The following is a 24268-nucleotide window of genomic DNA, read 5'->3' on the forward strand; positions in this document are numbered from 1 at the left end:
ATGATACAACGTGTAAACGCAACAGTCAACTACCCCAAATCAAAACGAAGCCACCAAACAGCGCTAATGACAACCAAGCAGCCATGGCGGTGAATGCTTGTGAGAGGATGGGACTTGCAGCGCCAGGCTGACCCAGCGAAGAAGGCTCTGCAAAGGGCTCTGGTCTCCCGATCTTAAAATGTTCTTGGTTTTGGCAAGGAAAGAAAGGAGGTGAAGAAACATGCCTGTTTTTCAGGCTGTGCAAACAGCTTTCTGCTTCCGTGTTTGGCTTCTTAATGTGATGATGTTACAGGATGTAGCTTACGGTCCGTATGTCCCATGGTGATCTGGGACTCAGCAAGGAATCAGCTTCCTTGGGAATACGTGTTAGAGAATAAAACCTCTTAAATTTTGCTGCAAAATTGATTCGTTGTTTTTATAGGGACAGCTAACTGGAATGAGCAAGAAAGAATAAAATTCAGCTCACTGCTTTTGTGGTGACCATACAAATCGATAGGAATACTTTTTTTTTTTTTCCCCGTAAGGTTCATAAATGTGATTTGAAGTCACCTTGCCTGATCCCCATGATTGGAGGCGCCAACTGAGCAGCAGGTGCCAAAATGGGTGGAGACTACAAAATACAGGATTGTACCAGTGGCTGCCCTGCCTTGCCTTGTACCTGGCTCTTTATCACCCCATGACTAACTAACATTTTAGCCTACTTTGTCCTTTTTTCTAGGCTCCCCAGAATTTTGGGGAAGGCTTTGCTGTATGAGTTGAGCTGGTCACCATCTCACTAACAGTAGGTTTTCCATGATTCATGAACTTTTTGCTCACTGGATCAGATTACCACAGTATGGATTTTTTTTTTTTTTGATTGACTTTTCTTTCAGCATCAGGGAGGCAAGATTGGATTGAAAGTGATGTAAGGTTTGATAACAGCCTTAGGAAGAAGGCTGTTAGATACTAGTGGCAAACTTCACCAGGCTGTTACAGCAAAGACCTGAAGAGGTCAGTGTGTGATAGGCAAGGCCCAAGCATTCACTGATGGGATGCGCTGTTTTCAGGACAGAGGATAGAATTCCAAATTTTAATGGACTTAAGACATCTCCCACACAACTTCCTTTTCTCCTGGACCCAAAGCTCACCACATGAGGGCTAATAGGAATATTAGAATTAAGCAGAATGATTTGGGTGAGCTCAGGGGGTGTGGTGGAACAGTGACTGACTGGTGAAAAGAAATGGAAGCCACGTAGTTTGTCTCTTAGTGGAAAGAGTTTCCCATTTAGAGTTCATCCTGGACTTGCATTTCTGTCCTTGGAGGCAGTTTTTTGAACATGTTCCTTTGCCTCTTATCATTTGCTTATTGCCCATGCACGTTTTCCACAGGCAACTTTCAGTATTTAAAATATACCCCCTGCTTTTGCTACTCTAGATGTATTCTGTATACATCTGTCATATAATTTCCAATTTACAGAAGTATAATTAGTTTATTACACCATGCAATAAGTTGAGGTACTTTAGTTTAAATGAAAATTAAAGTCTTTGGCTCGGATCCTGAAAATGTGTTAACTGGGAATTGTGCCATTCAGTAGAACTTGTCATTTATTGAAAGGTTGTGTACGTAAATGTCTGCGGGGGGAAATCCCTTCGCATGTCAACTACAGTAAGCTGTTTATGTGTGTTTCGTCCCGGACTGAAGCTATTTTCTATGCTTATTGGCAGATGTTGATGAATTGACAACTATAAAACGGGAACTGAATTACAGAATTTCTGTCCAGTCAGCAAAGTTGCTTCGTCTTCTAAAGCAGAAAGACAGGCTTGTACATAAAGTCCAGAAGAACTGCGATATTGTCACAGCTTGTTTACAGGCTGTTTCCCAGAAACGATGTAAGTACTGTTCTGTGTATGTGTATATTAGTGTAAGAAGTTTATTTCATTAATATGGGCAGTATTTCAATTAAGCACTTAATTTAAAATCAAGAGGCAAGGCTGTGTTATCCCTTAGATAGGACTAGCTTGCAGTGGTCTGTGGCACCTGGGAAAAGGCAAAGTACACTTTGATTTAAACAACTGACTAGGTAGGCTGTTGGAGCCTCAGCTTTGTAGATTGGTGCGGCACCCTTACTGTAGATTGTCTGCCAGACACCTTCACCTTTAGTTTACAAAAATTCTGAGATGAATTTTTGGTTGTGCATGCTGTGTTTAACCGTGTACCTTCATATGGTTGTAAGGAAGATGCTGGAATTGGAAATTCTGCTCGCTGGCAGCTATTGATGGCATATGTAATTGTCTTCCCAGAGCATTGCTAGTAGTGCATGTAGGTAGCTCCTTTCTATTGAATTGCTTCAAGATGAAGAGTATCGGTAAAAATAAACCCGCTTTCCTCAAAATGTTTTATCAGCACCTGTGTATTTTGTTTTTTAAGGGGAATGTGTGGGAAAGAGGGGAAATGCTGTTCTTTAATTCTTTAGTCTTTTCTTCTGAGACAGTGAAACCTTTTTTTTTTTACCTTGGCCAAGTTGTCCTCCAAAGACGCACAGTAGTGCTTTTGTTTGTTCTGCTAAAGTGAAACTGAATGTAATGTCACATGTAAAAATAAGTAGAAATTATACCTTTGTCAAACGGACATGTTGAGAATAACCTATTTCCTGTCTTATTTTTTCATTAACATGCTGCGTGACAGGTACAGAAATGTTCAGGTACAGTAAATAAAGCATGGTCTCTTCACAAAAATGCTTGTAGGAGCTTTGAGGTGCATGTAAAAATATTATTAAAAGAATCTTACCATAGTGGCATGTGCTAATTTAATTTAGTTAAGGGTTGGTCTATTAATTTTTTAGTATTTATAACCATTCCTTTGTTTGACTTAAAATGCAGCATGAAAGTTCTTGAATTACATCCACTAATTAGGCATATTTCTCTTCTCACCTATTATTTTTCTCTCTCAACATCGTCTTGATAATTGAGTCCTCAACACTGAGCATACACTGTGGTCTCCTTTTAAATGAAACTATGTTATTTGAATTTCGCATGCATTTAAGTGTTTAGAGGATTGACTATCAAGTCTGAAGGTCTGAACATCCTCACCTCATTTGTTAAGTAAAAAGTTGAGTTGAAGAGAGATGGGATTTCATCCTAAATATGAACGTGTCTTTATAAACGTCAGGTACATTTACATTTTAAGCATAATGCCTCTTTCCGTTAATTTGCTAGCAACACCTGAAATAGCAGCTACTACCTCATTTTTAAATATTGAAAACATTGATTTGTAGATGATTTTATTATTCTGGATTCTTCTGATGAAATTATATGCTTGGAATATTATGTTACATGCCATAAAACTTTATAATATGCTTTCATGTACAGCATTACCATTACAATATTCTGTAATACTAAAATCTTTCTCAAGTAACTAAGAAGTTATTAAATATTTTTTCATTTTTAAAGAATATTTTTAGTGGCAAACAAAGAAAAAATCTTTTACCTGTGTTATCATTGATTCTAATGTTGCAAAATAGATAATAATACAGAGGTGCCTCAATTGATTTCTGTAGGGTTTCGCAGTGTGTTAATACCACTGCCACACAATTTTTTTTCCTGACATAGTGAAAGCTATGCGTAGAGGTAGAAAGCCAAATTAACCTTAGGGTCATGTTCACGTGTTTGAATGCTACCTTTAAACAATCTGTACAGAACAAATTGCAAACGAAGACTGTTTCAGAAAAAGATGGAAACCGTGTCTTCATTCTCAATTTTGGTTTTATACCAGACTTGTTATTGAACACTGTTGAATTCACTCCTCATGATAAATTCAGTTAAGAAGGGAATTACAAAGGATAAAATTTATCCTTTATTTTATGATGAAATGTCTATCATGCTTTAGTCTGCTTAAAAAAAAAAAGGAAAACAGACACTATTTAAACAACTGCATGTTTAAAACTGTATATATTCAGTATCTGAAAGTTCTGTGTCTGTAAGAAATGTGTGTTTTGCATACAAATAAACATTACCATAGAAAACAAAATTCACAGCAGAGTAAAATGCATTTTGGTTGGATACATGAATAGCTATGGCTCTGCTAGGTGGTGGATCAATTGCTCTGTTGGATACGTGCTGAAAGCAGTACTCTTACAGACTGTTTGTAAGATACATGCCTCACCAGTTACATTTTAATAATGCGTATTTCATCCCCAATTTAAAAACAAACAAAAACACTCCAGTGAAGAACATCAGTAAGAAAGAAATAACAGCGGTGGCCTGATGCCACATACGGCTTCTAGGCACAAAGTCTCTTACCTTTGCAATTTTGATTTATTCGGAATAACAAGAATTAAGTTTCTTCTGGAGCACTGTGAACTACTTCAAATCCAGCTTAGCAAACACAGTGCTTCATGTGCTGAAGTGTATCACTTGAGAAAAGCAGAGTACGGACAAAAAAAAATCAAGTTTTTTTCAGCTTCATCTAAAGGACATGCAAAAGACATCCCATTCTTATCTTTCGTCCTGTTTTTATATAGTAACAACAAGCTTATATTACTAAATGTATTTTGAGTAATCAGAAATTCTTAGAATCACAAATTTTGTTTGCCTGTCATTCTAATAAAAAAGCATGCATTGTCTTGACATTTATAAATAAAATTACCCTGCTCCATTACAACTCAGTCTTCCTGCTGGCAAGCAAGGATGCTTAAATATGTTTCAGTATAAAATAAGTCAAAGTTACATTAACAGAAAGTGCATTAATATTCTCTTGTATTTTTAATGAAGTAATATTTTCAGTAGAAACTTTCACAGAGATTTTGTTTTTTGTTTCCTTTTTCTCCTCCTGGTTTAATTTGATGCAGGGCCGGCAGAGGGAGACAGTATGTTTTATTTTGTGCAGAGAATGAGGTTTCTCTCTGCTTTTCATAGGTTGGTGGCTTTCATATACTTCCCTTAAACATGAAGTAAAGTGCTTTGCAAACATGTTCAGGCAATAACTGGATGAAAAGGTTTGAAGTCAGGTGCAGCCTAGCGAATAAATGTTATTCCTCAGGAAAGTATTAGGGTTCACATGTGAAGTGGTTGGAAAAAATGGTGACAGATGGTTTCTTAATTAGAACTGAGATTATTAATTCCCACATGGCTGCCGAGGTTATTTCAGAAGCTCCTGATCATGCAAGCTGAATGTTTTGGGGTCTATAGAAATTCAGAGGTTTATATATCTATACTTACTAGCAATACTTTTGATCTCTTTGAGTGCATCTTACCTAGACAGAGAGCCAGCACAAACTGCTATTACCTGGCCACAGAGGTACCCTGTGTGTTCCCAGGGGATGGACAGAGTTCCCTGGGAGATGACCAGGCTGTGGACTGCTTGCCTGTTTCTTTGACTGCTGAGAATGTTATTCTCACTGTAGCATCAGTACTTCTCACAGGTTATGGAGCTCCCCTGGGGGAAAGTGCAAAAGCCCTGTCTGAAATCGTAGTACTATGAGGTGGTTAGAAGATGAATGAGCAAGATCATCTTCATTTGGTGTCTCTGGTTAAGTGTAATCTAGATATGCAAAAGTTCTTGATTAAACTTCAACTTGATTAAGCAGATTAAACTTCTGCTTTTTCTCTCTCTTTCTCTCCCTCCAAAGTTTGTTTCTTCAGCTTCAGTCTTGCCTCATCTGTGTGTACTGTCCCATCTCCCACATTTTTCTTCCCTTCCTAATTCGTTATTAGCTTTTCTCATTTGATCGTTGTCTTTAAATATCAGACTCCTCAGCTTTGTTCTGTGTTTTTTTTTCCCTTCCTACATCTTGTCTACTCTTCAGTGTTGAGTTTTCTTCATGTTGTTCCTCAGTCTTTTTCACATGTTCTTCCTTGTCTTTTTGCCTGCGTGCACTAATCATGTGCTCACCTCTCAGTCCCCTCTCTTCACTCAGTTGCTATAAGACTGAGACAGACATTCACAAATCTTAGTTCAGAAGGTGAAAGTTTGATAAGGTGTGAGAACAGCTTTAATGCAACATATTGTGTACTGCTAACACAGCTAATGTTGATTTGACTGTCACTCTGGATCAGATATCTTTTGCTTTTTTTTTAACCTGGGGTATATACTTGTGTGCTGGTGTAATAATTATTCATGCGGGTCAGTGTGCCTTACCTGTCTTTATACTTCTCAAAACCCAGTAGTTTAAGGTGCTCTTGCAGTTGTATGAATGTCATTTAAGCTGGAACATGTCAATTGCTCTGGTTTCATTTCTTTCTCTATGAAGATCTGAACTATTCAGCAGATGCTGCTACTGTGGGAGTTTTGCTCAAAAAAACAGACAGAACTCACTGACTCTCCATTGTTATAAACTGGGGGACAAATTTCAAACTTGTATTTGCAATTCACATTTGTCACTTTGGTGTCTGAAATGTTTAGTAAAGAAGAGGATATTTTGTATTAAAATATTGTCAGTGCAATTTCCGTTTGCAATTAAAAGAGAAACTGTTGTGTACTTGCTGTGTTCATCTCCAACTCTTCTTTAGATTTCCAATTTTAATTGTCTAATTTTAAATAGCTCTGATTTTTGAAGCCAGATGGATTAGCTTTGATACCTTTTTTTTTTTTTTATAGCAATAACTATTCAATTGATCTATCAAATACATTCCTGCTTTGATGCAGTTAAAAGAGGAGGTTTGCTTCTCATGGAGTCTGATTTCATATGAGTCATCCTCAAATGACTCAGTTGGCTGAATGCTTCAGTTCAGTAGATTTCCTATTATCTCATCTGGTTTTGTGTACTTGTTTATATTACTAGCCTATCCTTCATGGGTGTTAATGAATTTGATACTTTAAATTGATGCTGTGACTTTTTGAAATTTATATCTAAGAAATAGTGCTTATGGCTGTTTTTTTTTTTCCTAATGAATTGTTTTTAATTTATTCTACTTGGTCTTTTGTCCTTGGGAAGACTTCTGGTGGGGAAAGGGAAATGGAAAGAAACAGAATCATGAGTCTGAAACTGTGATGATCATTTTCAGCTGCTTTTTAAATAGTTGCCAGAGGTATGCTGAATTACCTTTACAGTTGGTTGTCCACTTGTAGCAATACATTATTTGCTACGACAAATAAATGGAATACTGCTATTGACTTTTAATTGTTGCTATTGTCTACAGACTGTTACCTATGCTACATAGAGCAAAGACTTTCTCTGTTATTTATGACTCAGGATGTGGAGGTGGGCTGAGGGATTGGTTAGCAAGGATTTTTTAATTTATTCGATGTCCTGTGCTGGTTTGTAGGAATTGAAGTAATAGAGGAAAGAAGAGAACCTGTTTCTAAGGATGCTGGAGCTTGGCTCATTGTGGAAGGTAGCTGTGAGAACCCTTAGAAAGAGCCAACTGTAGTGGTGAATATGCCTCTATAAAACTAAATGACACTTCATTATCATATTTCATTCAGCTATAGCCAGCCAAGATCCTGAGGAACCTGAAAGCCTATTCCAGTGCAACAGGAGCCTGGTCTGAGGATTACTTGCAAATAGCATCATTCATCACTGTGCAACAGGTCATGGAGAAGTGTTTCAATAAATAGTCGTGTGTCATGTTTAGTATTTGCTAACGAACATCAGGCTGTGTATTCTTGGTATTTGTTAGTGAGTCTTTGAGACAGAAGAGTGAGTGTTCTCATACACAATACCAGCAGTGTGGAACAGTGAACAAGATGTTGATTGTTGAAAGGGCAATAATTTTGTTTTTTAAACACTATTCAAAGTCTGCTGTTTTAGTATTTTATGCAGTTATGGAAGCTATTCACACAGAAAGTGCCAGCTCTGTGTTAAAGGCTGACAGTCGGTATCTGAATAATCCTGGGGACTGTTTAGGTAGTGAATTCCATGGTTACTTCATTTTGATGAGAATAGGATCTTGTAACTGGTTGATGGGATGTGCACACAGAGTATGGATTTTATATGTAATTGAGGTAGGTGATGAATGTTGACATCTTTGGTCATTTGGCAATCTGTAGTATTGGTAAGCTCCATGGAGAATTCAGACCATCCCACTTCATTGTCCCCAGACAGTTCTTCAGGATGACTAATGCTAGCCCCAGAAAGCTGACTGGTGTGAGGCCAGAGAAGCCCTTGGCTGCCTAATTCAAAATAATTCATCTGACTGCCATCTTCTCTTGCTGATATTCTCCAATGTAGAACTAAAGCTGTAATATAAGTTCTAGATTGGGAAACTGTCCGGTCAGTTTCCTTACAAACTTAGCAAATGGTGTGATTGTACAGACTTGATATCACTCAGAAGACCACTTCAGGGTTAATTTCAGTTTCACTCCTGAAATGAAGTAAGAATTCTCTCCTTTTCTAAAGTAAAAAAGGAAGTAATCTTTTCTTTTTTCTCCTCTAAAAAATGAGAGGCTGGATTTGCTGTCTGATTTGGTCATAGCCCATCTGAAAAGTTTCTGTCGACTGTGCACTTGCAGAGTATCAAATTGAAAAGAGGGCAAGAACTAGTGCTTAGAGCAGTACAGAACCTGGAATCCTCACTTGGAGGGAAATTCCGATTTTCGAGTACAGCAACAAAAATATCTTGTTCCAGCATGAAATAAAACACCTACTCACGAAATTCAATTGCTTATGAAGCAGAATTCTGAAAGCTTACATTTTGAGCTAAAATGCTTTGTTCAGATTTTGACACTCCTCGCCCTTTCTCATTTCTCGTTATATAATGAGCCATTTTTAAGACATTAAAATGTCTAATCCTAAAAAGAGTAAAAATTGAATTATGCTTTTGGCATTTAATTTTTTTTTTGTCAAAGATAATACTTTGCCATGAAGGACTTCGCTCTCCACAAGCTGGTGTTTTATGATGGAGTTTTCCATTAAAGTGTGTTTCCAACAAACTTGAGATTTTCCTGGGAATACGCAGCCATCCATCTCTGCAGTTTGCTCCCTGGCAGCTCGACTCTGGGGTTGCCAAGCTGATTTAGGGAGCTGCAGAGCTGACACTCATAATTAAGGCATATGTTTTTCTTCTGCCTCTTTGGGGATTATGTGGATCCTTATTTTTCTGTGTCAGATATTCCCTACTATGCCTCTTTGTCCCTTGCCACTGAAGTGTCTTGCCTGCATTGCAAATATGTCACTGCGCCACCCGAACAAATGCTGTCGCATATTCTGTCATTGGCTAAAACTTGCACAATTCTCAGGAATGGCTTTTATCATGGGCTTCTTCAACTGAATTTTTCAGGATTTAACCAGGCAAACTTTCTTGACTGCCGCTTCAACTAGTGGCAGGATCCAGAGGTAGGATGGCTTTTGTTGTGAACCTTGGGAGTCTGGTCAGGGTCTAGGCACTCACACTTTCAGAGGACACTGGGCAGTGCTCAGTATCAGCAGGGGATATGCAGATATACCCAACTGCCACTTCTGTTGTTGTAGGTGTCATTCCATTACTACGTTTATTGGGGAATGGCTACAGTCAAAGCTGAAGATTGATGCTGATGGTAGCTTCCTGGGGACACTGAAGGCTGCTGACTAAGATTGCTACCTCCTTGGGGGAGGTACTGCCTCCTGGCTCACTGCTGCTGCTCATTTTCCAGCTCGGTGAGGGGTGGGATTTTCTTGGGGAAGGGAGACAGCAGGGGTTTGTTCAGAGATGGGTGGGTGCTGAGCAAAATGGGCAGGGGAACTCAGGCGCTCTCCTCTGAGAGGAGATAGCCTTCAGCTTCCTGTTCTCTTCTGCCTGTTGACCCTCAAATATATTACCGGATAAAGGAGCTGTGGACCAGCTGTTTGGTGGTAAATTGTGTCAAGCATGTTTTGGGAGACAGCAAGCCTTCACCCAAAGGAGTGTGGTGAGACCTAGGAGGCCCTGGTCAACCAGCTGTGATGTCCCACTTCTCCATAGACTCTAGGCCCTGCGAACTTGAGAACCATACACCTGCATGCTGCCTTCTCCTCCCACTTTGAATACTTGCCTTGGGAAATGGCAGACATCTGGGGTGAGGGTGAAGTGGGGCTGAATTTGTAAGCAGTGTCAAACAGGCATGGTCAGTAGTTGGTCTCTGATGCTGAGGTGAAAGGGGCACTGCCATCTTGTAATGCTCACCACCTCAGGTGGTGAAAGCATCAGCCGCTGCTTATCTAACTACAGTGTCCTCAGTGAAACAGTTCTACAACAACTGCGTATTGTGCAGACACCTGATGGGGTATTAACAGCTGAACGTGGCTATGGTATGAAATAAATTACCAGAATAAATACTTCGTTGCTTATCATGGATCTGAACAGTGAATTCAGTAAATCTTTCTGTGATCAATAATCTTGCTGCTGAACCTAGGCCCAGTTTGCAATTGAAAATGTAGGTTGCTCAGTATATAACTCAGTGACAAGAACTTGGTAGTGATCCTGTAATCTGTACAGTGTTTGTTATAGCGTGTTGTGAATATTCTTTGTCAGTGTGCTAGCAGCTGTGACAACATAGAAATAGTTGAGTTAGTGCTACACCCGAGATTGTGCTTATTTTGTATACGTGTACAACTTGGGTTACTGACTGCTGCCTTTTCCATATTCTTCTGTGTAACGGTGGTCCTGTTTCTGCTACAAAGCAATAGCAGACCTTATGGGATTAGTTTTGTGATGCAGGTAGAATTTTGAATGCGCTGAACTACGTTTTTCACAACAGCTGTGCCGTGAAAAGTTGATGTATTGGATAGTACTTGTTACATAAAATGCTTGCTGAGTATTAGAAATGTGGATTAATCTGATAGATTATTGCATGTGGGTTTCTTTTTTGGATTCCTTACCAAGTAATGCTCTAGTGGTTGTTATTTGCTAATTTCCCTGAGCAAAGTGGTTCTCAAATAAGTGACATCTTATTTCTCTAGTACTGCAGTAACTTGGAGAGGTGGTATTGAATCAGCTTGAACTGAGGAGACGCTTTAGTCTCCGGAAGGAAGGATGCTGTTGTTTGATGATAACAACAACAGAAAAATCAGAACAACCTGTTCTCTATCTGCAGTCCCTTGTCAGTCAGTCGTGACATCAGAAACATCTCTCAGACAACAGTTTCCTCTTCACACGTGTAGTCATCAGGATGGACACCTGATCCACAGTGAAGTTCAGTTAGCCTCCTATTTCCCTGAAGAACTGGAAAAGCGACGCTTTTACTGAAGTCATGCTGGGATTACTGTGGTTAAGTGAGTTGACGGGCTGATTTTCTGCACAGGTTCAGGAACAGCGTGAAACTGAGCTCATCCTGTCCCAGCCCAGTGAGTCTGCCCAGGGCAGGGGAGCATCAGGCAGGGAAAGGGAGGAGCGGAGTGTGCAGCCTGGCCAAGCAAAGGGCTCAGCCTGCAGCTCTGTGTGACGTGAGCAAAACCAGAATTAAAAGTAGTCGTGGGCTTTGCTGTGGTACTTCATCAGTGTCCAGGAGATCTAGGATGTAACTAGAAGTTCATTGTTTTAAATGAGAATTTGAGAGGAATGTGGCTGTACAGCCAGTGCTACCAAAGGCCATACATGGAGGAGTGATGTGTGAGGAGTGCACATGATGGAGATTTCCAACCTTCATGTTTCCCAAAGCATTTAGATGCTTCTGAACCAATGATAGATCCTGCTCTGACACCTGCAGGTAGTAAAAACCCATGGCACTTACTGGAATTGTTGAACATTCAAGATGTAAAGATGTGTTTGTGTGTATAAGTTCATAGGATGGTTGGCTGTATGAGCTCTGGAACCATAATACAGTTGTTACAATCTTTAATCTTTCTCTTACAAGGTTTTGGATGTGGAAATAGCCTAAGAGAATAAAATGTGCAATTAGACTATGCATAGTCTTTCACATTTGTCTAGCTTAGCACTACCTTCTTTTTTTTTTTTTCTAGGTATTATACTTCAGTACAATTAACTTCACTGTTCTTTTTCCTAATTAAATGCCATCTTTTTTTTCTTTTTTGTCTTAAATCTTTGTAAACTTGCAGGAGGGTAAATAGAGAAATGGAGCTTCAATGGAAATGCCCTACAGAGTACGTGGCCTTTAAGTAATATAGATGCATTTTATCTCTGAATATGACATATAAAACATTCTTTGGTTACGTTAGGCTTTGACGAAGAGATTTGCTGGATACTGAAGATCAAATGGAGGATAACAGCTGCTTGGGATAATTAGTCCTAGGAATAGACCGGTTTATGGAGCATCAGCTAGCAGCTACATTTCTGCAGCCTTGCGAAATAAGTTTGACATTTAAACGCAAGATACTAGAAAAGCGAGCTGTGAATTTAGTCTATTTGGATCGATACTCCTGCATGTAATTCTGTGCTGAAGCAGCTCTGGAAATCTCAGATTTTACAGTGTTTCGCTATTTGAAGTTAATAATAACTTGAGTTTGACTTGCTGAGCAAGATGCTCCTCAGAAACACTTGAAATTTGCCAAGGAAGTGAAGTCCGTGTTACATCTCCATGTTACATCATCTTGCTAAAACACTTTTGTAAAAGTGACACAAGCATATTATTTGTATCTTTCTTAGTGAAAATTGGAAACCTCTTGTTCTGTTTTAGTAGCAGTGAAATCTTTTTCTAAAATGATGTACCTCCCTAAAAATTACAGCAACTTGTACCAATCACTATGTTCTTCCTGTCATCCATACAGGATGCTATTGCCAAAATCCAAAGTATGAGCAGTTTGTGGTTCTTGGGTTGCATCTCATCCAGTCGTCATTGTCAACAAATGTTATTGGGCCTTAGATCCTGAAAGAAAAACAATTACTCAGTGAGAATAGAGGAAGTTGGAATGGGGAGGTAACCAGTGTGCATAGCTGGTCTTTTTTTTTTTTTTTTAATGGGAATCATAATCTGAGGAATTAAATAATATTTGTGGTAATGCCTAGAGGAGCCCAGGGAAGTCAGAAATCTAATGAGCTGGTCACTGGACAAACACTTGGTCAGAGACTCTCTAGAAAATAAACTTTTAGTGAGAGCAGAGCACTCAAAAGCTGGTAGGAGCAGCATATGGTCAGAGGAGCGAAGTGGGTTGTCCCAAGCTGCATAGTAGTAAGCAAACAATCAGAGTTTGTGTGTTACCAAAATTCACACTTGTATAGTGTTGTACATATTAAAAAACAATTTTAATGGTTCAGGCTTCTGTTCTAAAAGAAGCTTTGATTAATCATAAACATATTCAGTTCAGTAAACTTGTCCTGTGAGAGTGGACTATAAACTGAAACTTTGTCGTTTAACTTGAATAAAAAAGCTTGGAATAGTAATGTGGTCATGATTGGTAACTATTTTCTTCTCGTTTCACTCAAACATCAGTAAAAGCCTGTTGCTTGGTCAACCTTGTTTAAATGCTTGATGAAACTTGAAATTCTTGAAAAGCTCTCATTTTTCAGGAAGTGGGAGGTGGTAGCTTGAGATTCCCTTAGGCTAGTCACCTCCTTTTTCAGCACTTGCAGAGGTTGCAGAGCACTTGCTCTGTGAAGCCATGGCCCACCTGATAGGTGGAGAAGAGAATTATCTGGACTCAGGGTTGTAATACCTTCATTTACAAACAAAACTTAATGGGAACATTTCAGTTTTTTTAGAGAGCTAGTGGCATCTGCAAACAGAGGCTGATGTATATGGGATCAAAGATCTTGAGTGCTGGTAGAGGGCTTCCATAGCGACTGATCAAGATTTGTGGTCCTAAAAGCTCCATTAACTTCTGTTAGAGTGAACACCATTTTCCTCCACAACCCCAGAAGGGGTTTTGTTTCCATTCCTCTGTAATGCAGCTCTGTCCATGGTGGCCATGTGAATTGAGAAAGGGAGGATCTGTGCTGGAAGCAGGACTCCTATACTTGGGCAGTGCTGGGATGATGTCTTTTTTTTCTACGTGTCTGTAGAAAGCTTTGTACCTCCTGATCCTGGTCTTTGATGGAAGTCCTGAGCATTACTGCAACTAAGTAGTAAAAGCTATACAAAAGCTTATTTATAAACATGGTCTCACCCCCGTAGTTCTTCCCAGCCCAAAGCAAAGGCATTTTTTGGTTAGACAGTTTTCAAACTGATGATTACTTTTCAGTCAAAAACATTTACGTGTTCTGTCTGTGGATAAATCTTGTCTTGGGGAACACAGTATTTTAGTTTTCATTAGTTATGTTAAGGGCGTTAAAACCTTGCTGTTTCTGAAATAGCAGTTCAAACCAAACAAGCTGGCAATGCGCACTGTAACATTCAATTTCTATGCTAGATGCTAAGCAAATAATTAAATTCTAATAAGGGAAGAGCAGCTGTTTGAGGGCTGGGAGCCTGCAATCGAGTGACCTCTCTTCTTCTACAAATATTATCTTAAACATGACTACAAACAATAACTGTCAGAAGTGTAGTTCTTGTTATTCTTTTTTTTCATATATTGCATTAGTCTTTTCTGCTGATTTGGTGATTTGATTTTTAAAATGACCATGTGGCGTCTAAGCAGGATTCTGGTGTGTGAATGCTGGCCAAGACGTGCATTTACTTTCCATCATTTAGCAAGGTAAGGGAACATTTCTTAATTCTTACACATAATATTTTTGTGTAGGCCTCTTCAGTGATTTTTCTTACTGTGTCCTTTACAAAAATAGTATATTTAATTCTGTATTTCAGTGGAGACTGGTAATTCCTCTGACAAAAAAAAGGTATTTGCTATTTGAGATCTCACTTCAATTAATGTGTGTTTTATTTAAAACACACTCCTCTGTACATATTTTATTGGTCATAAAAGCATTGCTGTGACTTCTGTTCCACCTGTTAACATTAGAATTTATGCAGTTTACTACTTGGTTAAATACATTGTTGCTATAGCAATGCCTTCATGACATGTCTTTTACCTTGCTCACTACATGCAAATATCTACTTAATGTAACTGCACGTGATCCCCTTTACTGCTATAGTCAGTGAAATAAATTGACGTTCACTCCATGGCTTCCACCCCCCCACTGTATTTCTGTATTTCCTTCATCAGGACAACAGTGATGACTGTGTTCCTGAAATGGCAAGGAGGACTTTAGAATTAATTTATACAGCTGAACCTAATTAGAAAAGAAAAAAAAAAAGGAAATCTGGATGCTGTTGTTCAATTCCAGCACCCTATAATTTCACAACATGAGAAAAACCTTCCACTGATTTACCTGTCACTTTTTTTCTAATTAAGATCTAGTTAGAAGCATTTGGGACACACAACACTTCTTCAAGCTCTTTTCCTGCTGGCTATAGTTGTGTCCTTTTAGAAGATGGCATACATGCTGTACAAAGAATTAATTGTAACAGTAGATTTCAGTTAGAGATTAACCCGTCTACATTTTAGTATGCGTACATAGGTGTTTAAACGTGTGCGAGTTGCCTACGCTTTCCTTATGGTCTTCAGAGACCTAGTCAATATCTTGCTTCCATTGCTTTAACGTAGAAAGCTCTTCATTAACGTAGAAAGCTCTTCACAACCTACTCTTCTCCGTTACCACATATTTGTCATTTCCTGTTCGATGTTCAAGGTTAGCTCATGCCTCCTCCCTGCATCCTACACTTAGCATTTTAAAACAAGTACCTTCTTATTTCTCCCTGTGCTGGTATTTACTTGTAGGTGTTTATCCATGTTGAAGTTCATTAAAACCTAATCCCTCAGCCCTCTTACTGACTTCATGCTACGTCATTGTCCTCTTTCAGATGTGTCCCTTGGTACTCCTTTTTGCCATGAAGTCTACAGAAATGCAATAGCAGCTCCTATATTAAGACTCCTTCCGTTGTGCTTACCAATACAGTCTTGCTGTTTGCATGTGCTCCTCCATATGCTAATATGTTTTCTTTTCTCTTATTTCTTCCTTTTAAAGCAGGCAGTCTGTCTTTTGCTGTGCTTGTACAGCACCTACTACAATAATGCTGCAGCCCAGAATTAGAATTTATGGGCATTGGAGTGAACAGAAACAGCTTTAATAGAATATCAGGCTTACTCACTTGTGCAAGTTTGTTGCCCTCAGTAATTGGCATAAGAAGGGGAATTAACTTACTCCTGTCCTGTAATCAAGTAGTATTATATTTAACTTTTGTTTCGTACATGGATGGTTCTGAGTTAAAAATCTTTGCCTTGTCCTTTCAGTGCAGCCATGAAACACTGTGTTAAGGTAGAGGTTTCCAAATCACATCTAGCTTGTAACATTTGATTTTTTTATTTTTTTTTCTCCTGAAAATATTTGAGGTGTCCTCGATCTGTGGCATATGCTGTTTACAGAGCATGAGTCGATTCCTACTTCTCAGGAATTCTTTCAATTCTCTCCTGTTATGCTCTGGGAACAGTCATGTCGTGGAACAAAATAGGCTGCTCTTTGTACCTGGCCCATTGGCACTGGTTGCTGCCATTTGTTTGCTCAGTGTTCCTGCATTATCAGCAAATTTAATTCTTCCACCTCAAACAGTTTTGCCTAGAAGCTGCAGATGCTGCAGAATATGAGCTTTTTAATGGCGTGATTGTGAGAGATGGTTACACAGCGAGGAGAGTTAATAATTTGTGGTGCATAGCATTTGAGTATTAACATATCCATAGCTTTCAATGTGATTGTGTTGCAGAGACAAGCTCACGAAAACCTTACTGCTGTGTGGTTTCCTGAAAGGCTCAGGAAAGTAGGGTCTTGATACTTCAGTGGGTTGTGCATGGGTCTGGGGAGACACGAGCATGCAGTTTTGTTGTTGGCCTTAGTGAGCCCTGGTACCGTACAGATGTCTTCCTGTGCATCCCCAGTTCATGAAAACAGCTACGTCTTTACAAGTGGAGATGGTTAAAGGCAGGTTCAAGGGGGTTACAGCTGTGTCAGTACTTTTGGTACTTTTTTTTTAGCAACCTGTGATGCTTTTGAGAGCTTTCACATTCTCACCGACATGATCCTATTGCATAAGCATCTCTTGTGCCACCTTGAGAACAACATCTGAATTGAGGGGTTTGCAGCTGACCTTACCTGCACTGATTCACTGCCCGTGAATGTGGTGCCTCCCTAAATGGGAGACTGGTCATCGCAGTTCCATCCTGGTGTGCTAGAAGTTTCTAGAAAGTGCTTTCACAACTGGTTTGCAAGTGCCTTCGTTACAGATAGGTGATCTTTCAGGTCTTTTCACTGATGATGGAAAAGTTTGGCATACTTCTTGGGCATACTTAACTGCCAAAAACTTCCTTACTGTGTTGTCTGTTGTTGAAGGGAGAAATAAGTAAGAACGGTGTGTGCAGTCTAAAGGAAGAGGTAGGACTGGCCTAGAATTGGATTAGTTTCTCAGTTCTGCTGCACACTTCCTGAGACTAATCATTTAAGTCTTGGTTTTCCATTTCTGATAATCATAGATGTTATTTCCTATCCTTGATATAGTTTATATTTGTAGTGAATACCTTGGTAAGCAAGTATTGTCTCTTGCTCTTTTTTCTGTGATGTCTAATAAATGGGTTGAAAACTGGCTGGGTAGCCGGGCCCAAAGAGTTGTGGTGAATGGAGTCAAATCCAGTTGGAGGCCGGTCACTAGTGGAGTCCCCCAGGGCTCAGTGCTGGGGCCAGTCCTCTTTAATATCTTTAATGATGACCTGGACGAGGGGATCGAGTGCACCCTCAGTAAGTTCGCAGACGACACCAAGTTAGGTGCGTGTGTCGATCTGCTCGAGGGTAGGAAGGCTCTGCAGGAGGATCTGGATAGGCTGGACCGATGGGCTGAGGTCAACTGTATGAAGTTCAACAAGGCCAAGTGCCGGGTCCTGCATCTGGGGCGCAACAACCCCAAGCAGCGCTACAGGCTGGGAGATGAGTGGTTGGAAAGCTGCCTGGCAGAGAAGGACCTGGGAGTACTGGTTGATAGGCAGCTGAATATGAGCCAGCAGTGTGCTCAGGTGGCCAAGAAGGCCAACAGCATCCTGGCTTGCATAAGAAGCAGTGTGGCCAGCAGGTCTAGGGAGGTGATTGTCCCCCTGTACTCGGCTCTGGTGAGGCCGCACCTTGAGTACTGTGTTCAGTTTTGGGCCCCTTGCTACAAGAAGGACATGGAGGTGCTCGAGCGAGTCCAGAGAAGGGCGACAAGGCTGGTGTGGGGTCTGGAGAACAAGTCTTACGAGGAGCGGCTGAGGGAGCTGGGATTGTTCAGCCTGGAGAAGAGGAGGCTCAGGGGCGACCTTATTGCACTCTACAGGTACCTTAAAGGAGGCTGTAGCGAGGTGGGGGTTGGTCTATTCTCCCACGTGCCTGGTGACAGGACGAGGGGGAATGGGCTAAAGTTGCACCAGGGGAGATATTTTACCATTTTTAGTCTTTTGGTTAGATTTAGTCTTCTTTGTGCAGATCATAAGAGAATCAGTGAAGCGTGGGCTTTCCAGGAGGCCTGGATCTGGGTAGCTAAAGCTCCGTGCACAAAGCTGCGTCCTTTTCTTTAATCACAAGGTTGCTCTGCAGCCCCATTTGTGCTGTTGTTCCTGTCACCACCGTATCTGCTGATGCTTAGTCTTCCTTTCTTGCTGCACGTCTTGAACCTCATTGCAGTGCAGACAGAATAGAAGTGGGCTGGTGAATGGGGAGGTGTAGGGTAAATATAATCGCTTTTTCTGTGTCGAAACCTGGTGGTGATCATAGGACCAATCACCAGAAGGCAGGTTGTGACAACTATGCGAGTTATACTTGTCACCGAGGATTTCTTATGAAGTATGCTCAGGCCCTAAAAAGGCACAGTTAGCAGGTGGTGGTAAGACTGCAGAGAGATACCAAATGAAGAGGAAAGGTTTTTCAGAAAGTGACTGTGTTGTGTGGGAGGGAAGAAATGAACTGCAGGGGAGAAAAGCAAAGTCTCAGGCTGATAATTATAAAATATCTGGAGGTTAAGTATCTGGGTTGCCCAAAACTCTTCTCTCTTTTTTTTTTAATGTATTTTCTAATAATTTGCCATCTGTCTTGCCAGTAATTATAGATAAGGACTTGTGAACATGGCCAGCCTTCTCTGCCTCGGTGGATCAAACTACATGCATGATGGCTCGTGACATCTTTGGGTTCAAATTGTTGCTTTTTCCTCAGCTTGAAACTGATGATTTGTCTGTGAGCTGCAGTGTCTGCGCTTTGAAATTTTCTTGTTGTTGAAGACTGTGTTTACAAATTAGTGGTAAATAGGGCAAATTTATACAAGCTGCTGACATGCAGTGTCATGCTTAGATGTGTGCAAGTCCAGGGAGTGGGACAAAGCATGCCTTTCTGCTGGCAAGTTAGAGGCTTTGGCTGATGGGTGGTTAAAAACTGATGTGATCCATTTTTCTAGAAGCTAGGTTCTTGCTCTTTAGATATGCATATGTATACATAATGGGAGACTTATCCATGTCTCCAAAATCCATTTGTGCTAACGATCTAGTGAGTCATCAAACCCATTAGTATGTTTTGGCTTGTTCATTTTGTGCACTAAAGTGCATTTTTGCATTTTTCTTACAAGAAACGTTGCATTAATTGGCTGGCATGTGGGCAATTGTCCTTAATGGCGTGTTGGTCCTTGCAGGTATCCATGTCCTCAGTCACGGAGTGATTGTCCTGTTTGTTTCTGGTTTTCAAAGACTGACAGGATGACAAGTAGGAGAAACAGCAGTAATGAGGACACTGAATTCTTTGGTTGTACCAAAGCAGCTGGTTATCCTCATCGGTTAAATATGGATGTCTTTCTTAGAGCTGATTTTTTTAACAATTGAAGGAAGGCTATGGTTGTGTTCAGTTTGGTGGGATGACCAAGTCACTGTCTGGATAACGAGAGTGCCTCTTTGGGCAAGTCCTGAAACTTTGGCCGTGGCTGCTGAGATTTTGGCCAGCGGTGTAGTGTTGAGTTACCCAGTCTTGAAATGATCAAAGACTGATGTGGGGCTGTTTGTGTATGGTGCCCAAGGAAGAGGAGAAAAATATTAGATTACATGGTTATTTCTGTAGTTAAATATTTCTGCTACAGTCCCATTGGTACAATCTGTACACCAAGGGAGATTAATTTATTTCAAATTTGATGCTTTAACCACTAAATCATCATCTCCAGCTGGCACTGAAACGAAGTGATTTACATCATCTACATCAGCAGGGAAGTGTCACCTTTGTTAAAAAAAGAACCACCGACACACAGACTTAATTATCTATTCAGAGTGCAAGCTAGCAGCTCCAATGTGGTGGCTTTTCTGCAGAACTGAACCAGATATTTAAAGAGGCATGATCAAAATCACACTTCTATGAAAAATTAACGGTAGCTTCTAAATATAGATATAACTTTTTGTGTGTGTGTCTTTTATATAATTGGCTTTACTGCTTATCTGTTGCCAGCTTTCTCCTGCCTTTGTAATGCAGCTGATAAACATCTGTTTAATAAAGGAGCAAGGGGCTGTGTCACAGCTACAGCTGTTGGCGGGTGGACTCGGACTGGTGGCAGCTTGCTCTTTGAGCCTGACCAGCGTGACGTGATAAATCCTACTCGCCTTCTGCAGCAGCACCGAGTGGTTTAGCTCATCAGAGCTGTCAGTATTTCAAATATTTTCCTTGATGATTTCCTACCAAGCCCTTTTAAGATGCTCTTAGGTCGAGTGCAGGTGCTTGAGAATGCACCCATAATGCTGTCAGGTAGTTTGGGGTGTTTTTTTTTTTTTTTGAAGTGTGTTGGTGCACGGCACGTTGTCACTAGCATTAGGTGAGGCTGCGGCTCAGATTCCCAGAAATGGCCGTGAATTGGGTGGAGGAGGTCCCCAGCCCGGGGTCCCCTTGCCGGGTGCTCGCCCCCCGGGCTGCAGTGCTGCTGCCGCGGGCCCCCCCGCCGCCCTTTGTTTCTGCAGCCCAGGTGCTGCTGGAAGAGGAGGAGGAGAAGGAGGAGAGGCTGCCGGTTTTCACGCAGTGATGCTAGGATTGTGGGCGGGAGCAACTCCTTTTTTTTTTTTTTTTTTTTTTTTCCTCTTTTTCTCCTCTCCTCGTCCTCCCTCTTTCCCTTCAGCACCTCCGCTGGGCTGCCCGCGCCGCACAGAGCCGCTGCCGCCCAGCCCGGCCCGGGGCTCTGGGCCCTCGCCATGCCCCCAGCCCTCCGCTCGGGGCTGAGGGAGCCGTGAGCGGTGCCCAGCGAAGCCCCGGCGAGGAGCAGCCCAGCCGGGCCGGGCACCCATGCGGCAGGACCGGCTGACGGGCTCGCTGCGGCGCGGCGGGCGATGCCTCAAGCGGCAGAGCTCGGGCGGCGGCGTGGGCACCATCCTCAGCAACGTCCTCAAGAAGCGCAGCTGCATCTCCCGCACGGCGCCGCGCCTGCTCTGCACCTTGGAGCCAGGTACCGCGACCCTAATCCCCGTAAGCCGCTTGGCCTGGCTCGGCTCGGCTCGGCTCGGCTCGGCGGTGCGGGCGGCAGGGCCGGGAGGAGGCGGTCGGGCGGCGATGGGCGCCCCGGGTAGGCGCGGCGCGGTGCGGGGAGGCGGCCGGCGGCAAATGGCCGCCCCCGGGCCTGCGCGGGGCGCCGCCGGCTGAGGCCGGCGGGCAGCGGGCGGAGCGGCCTCGGGACCCGCCCGGCCCCGCTCCCCGTCCCGCAGCGGCCGGTTCTGCCCTCCAGCTGTCCCCTTGTCGCCGCTCGGCCCGCTGCTGTGCCGCTGGGCTGGTCCCCGCCTCATGGCGGAGCCCCCTCCTGCCGCCCAGCCTTTGTCTGCGGTGCGGGGCTGGCGGGCTCGCCTCAGCACCACGGGCTTGTGAGGGGCAGATGCCCTGCCAGCGGCTGCCGTGTCCCAGGGAGATGGGCTTTGGGCTCAAGGGGGGATCCTTTTCGGCTCGGGGGATCCTTGCTGGGTGGTGGTTGCTTCCGTCACAGCGTTGGATCCTTTGGTTTTTAGTGGAAATCCGGGTTTATAATGTCAGAGCTGTCGCTCGGAGCTAAAGCGTTGTCAGGTCTTGCCTGATCCTAGGCGTACTGGAAATATGTGAGCTCGAGGTCTTAAAAACTAACCTAGAGCAGTGCATGGAGGTATATACGGTTCATTTCCCGTTGTACTAGCACTCATGTCCAAGATGGCTTTTGGAATTGTGTTGTGCTGACTGCTTCTGTGCTCGAGATTCATTTGGGATGCTATTATTAATATGGTCTCGGATTTATTCTGGTGTAGGTTTATAGCACTGCTGTTACTGAAAGGATTTCCTGACTTCTGATTCTCACAGACCCCTGTAGTAGTCTTCCCGTATTCCAGGTAATGATATCTGGGTAACGATGTTCTTAAATGCTCCTGTGAAGACTAGGATAGACGATGAGAGGTACAATCACGAATGCCATAGTCCTAAAGCTAGGAAATCCCCCTGGGCTGGGCTTTCCACATTGTTCAGTGTAAGTTAATAGGGATGACATCATTCGGGATACATGCTTTCACAGTGCTGGAGAGAGGGAACCTAATGAGCCCTTAAAAATATAAGCTTAATGAAATTTCGTTCAGGTTTTCTTAGTATCTGTGTCAGCGTATGTTTGCAGTGAGTTTTTGTGGACTGCAGATTTTGGATGTGCTTTGATATATCCGAGTGTGCTCTGGTGGCAGCTTTGGCTGCTATTTCTGATTTTGCAGGTGAAAATGTATATTTAGAGAAAAATTACAGGGTGAGACTAGGAGTCTTTCTGGTTCTAAAACTAGCAACAATAAGGTAGTAGTTCATGTTGCCATTTTTGTCCCCAGGTTTGGACTCCCACTGCACAGGAAGCAGCTCTAGGCCCTTTTCCTTGTTTGTTTTCAATAAAATATTTATTGGTTTTCCGTGGGAGACATTTCAACAGCTGCTTTTAAGTACCAAGAACCTGCAGTGATGTGCTTTGTAAGTTGGAAACTCTGGCTCGTATACGTGCATCAGAACAGATCATCTCCCTATGACTTTTCTGTTTTAGTATTTCTGAAAAAAATATCTGAGACTTCAGCCCCATCCTTTTGTTTATCATAGCTGAGGATCAGGGACTTGATTCTTCATCCAGGTGCTTGGCTGGATGGTTTTCTCTGCTTTGGTGGCTTATTATGTGGTTATGTGCCCTGTTTTGGTCACGCAGTGGATGTCTGTTAGGGTTTGGGAGTCCTAGGGGTGTAATGTTCCTTCTTTTAGCCCTTTGTTGTCAGGCTACATGGTGCGTTTTTCATGGGAAAGCTAACAGGTCTGGATTTTGTTGTGTTTTGTGTGTGTTGGTTGTGTTTTTTGTTTTGTTATTTTTTAATTTCTCTCCAAATAGCTTTTCTGCAGTTGTTTCTGGTGACCTGGCTGCAAGGGCATTGAACAGGCCATATTTTGCCATCCTCCTACCCTTCAGAAATATGATTGGTGCCAAACAACTGTACCTTTGTGTATGCTTGTGTTTGTGGAGCTAGTTAATTCGTTTGTGTTCCTGCCTACACGGGTTAATAATTTTTTTAGGTATGAAGCATCAATTGAAAGTGTCTGACCTGGAGGTGATACGTAATGTGTCAGATGACACCGTGGACTGTCTGGCTTGGTGGAAAAGGGCTGAGTGGTACTGACAGTGCTTACAGTCCATGAGAGTAGGAATTATTGCTGCATGTATGATACGTTTCCGCCATGCGGAGGAGCTGGAAAGAAAAGTTCCTGCAAAGCCCCAAGGGGTCAGGAGTCTTCTCCGCAAAGAGTGCGTGCTTATGTAGTGGAGAGGAATATGGGACAGATGGAGGGTGGACAAAAAGGGCAAATCCAGTGAAAATGGGTGCAGAGGGTCCGTGGCAGGGTTGGATAGGTGTGAGGTGCTGAGTGGGGGAGAAGGGGTTGGGGAATCCAGTTTTGTGGGGAGAGGGCAACTGAAAGCAGAGATAACGGGATTCACTGGTAAGATGTAGCACATGAGGGAATTTAGGAGAGAAAAGACTGGATGGAGGAGGAGGAGGCCTGGCTCATCACCAGCCTTTCCCCAGATTAAGAGTGGACGGAATGAAAAGGATGATGGGACTGACTGCAAAAGAAGTACGTGAAGGGCGGGGAATGTGTTAGGAGAGGGGGAATGATGGGGGTAGGAGGGTGTGGGAAACCAGGAGAGTTTGGAATAGGGATAGCCATTCATTTCCTTGTGGAAGCTCTGAAGTCCAGGGACAAATCCAGTGAAGAGTGCAGAAATTGCACATGTAGAGATGTCTCTCGTGTCAGAAACAAGTAACAGGCAGTGGGGTTTGATTTTGGGAATATTTCTGACTAGCAACTGGGAACAAATAAGGGGCCACAGACTCCATGGCTTTGTGGAGTTACGTGGTTATAGTGCATGGCCTGACCAAGAGGTTTCTCATCATACGGCAGAGACCTAGCCGTGTAGACCAGTGTTACCACATAACGTTAGCCTTGTTTCTAG

General features: G+C 42.2%; 1 protein-coding gene across 4 annotated transcripts in view; it reads left to right on the plus strand.

The window, feature by feature from the left end:
• TBC1D30 (TBC1 domain family member 30) overlaps positions 1-24268 on the plus strand; it is a 51731-nt gene that overhangs the window by 577 nt on the left and 26886 nt on the right. For 2 of the 4 annotated variants that reach the window (XM_040552482.1, XM_040552489.1), the window contains exon 2: positions 1705-1869. In XM_040552482.1, the coding sequence (XP_040408416.1) occupies positions 1705-1869 (165 nt within the window). Of the gene's footprint in view, positions 1-1704; positions 1870-20921; positions 21236-24268 lie in introns of those variants that run through there. The other 2 variants (XM_040552506.1, XM_040552496.1) reach the window with 2 other exon arrangements.

The sequence above is a fragment of the Cygnus olor genome, chromosome 1 (assembly GCF_009769625.2).
Source record: "Cygnus olor isolate bCygOlo1 chromosome 1, bCygOlo1.pri.v2, whole genome shotgun sequence".
NCBI classification, from domain to species: domain Eukaryota; kingdom Metazoa; phylum Chordata; class Aves; order Anseriformes; family Anatidae; genus Cygnus; species Cygnus olor.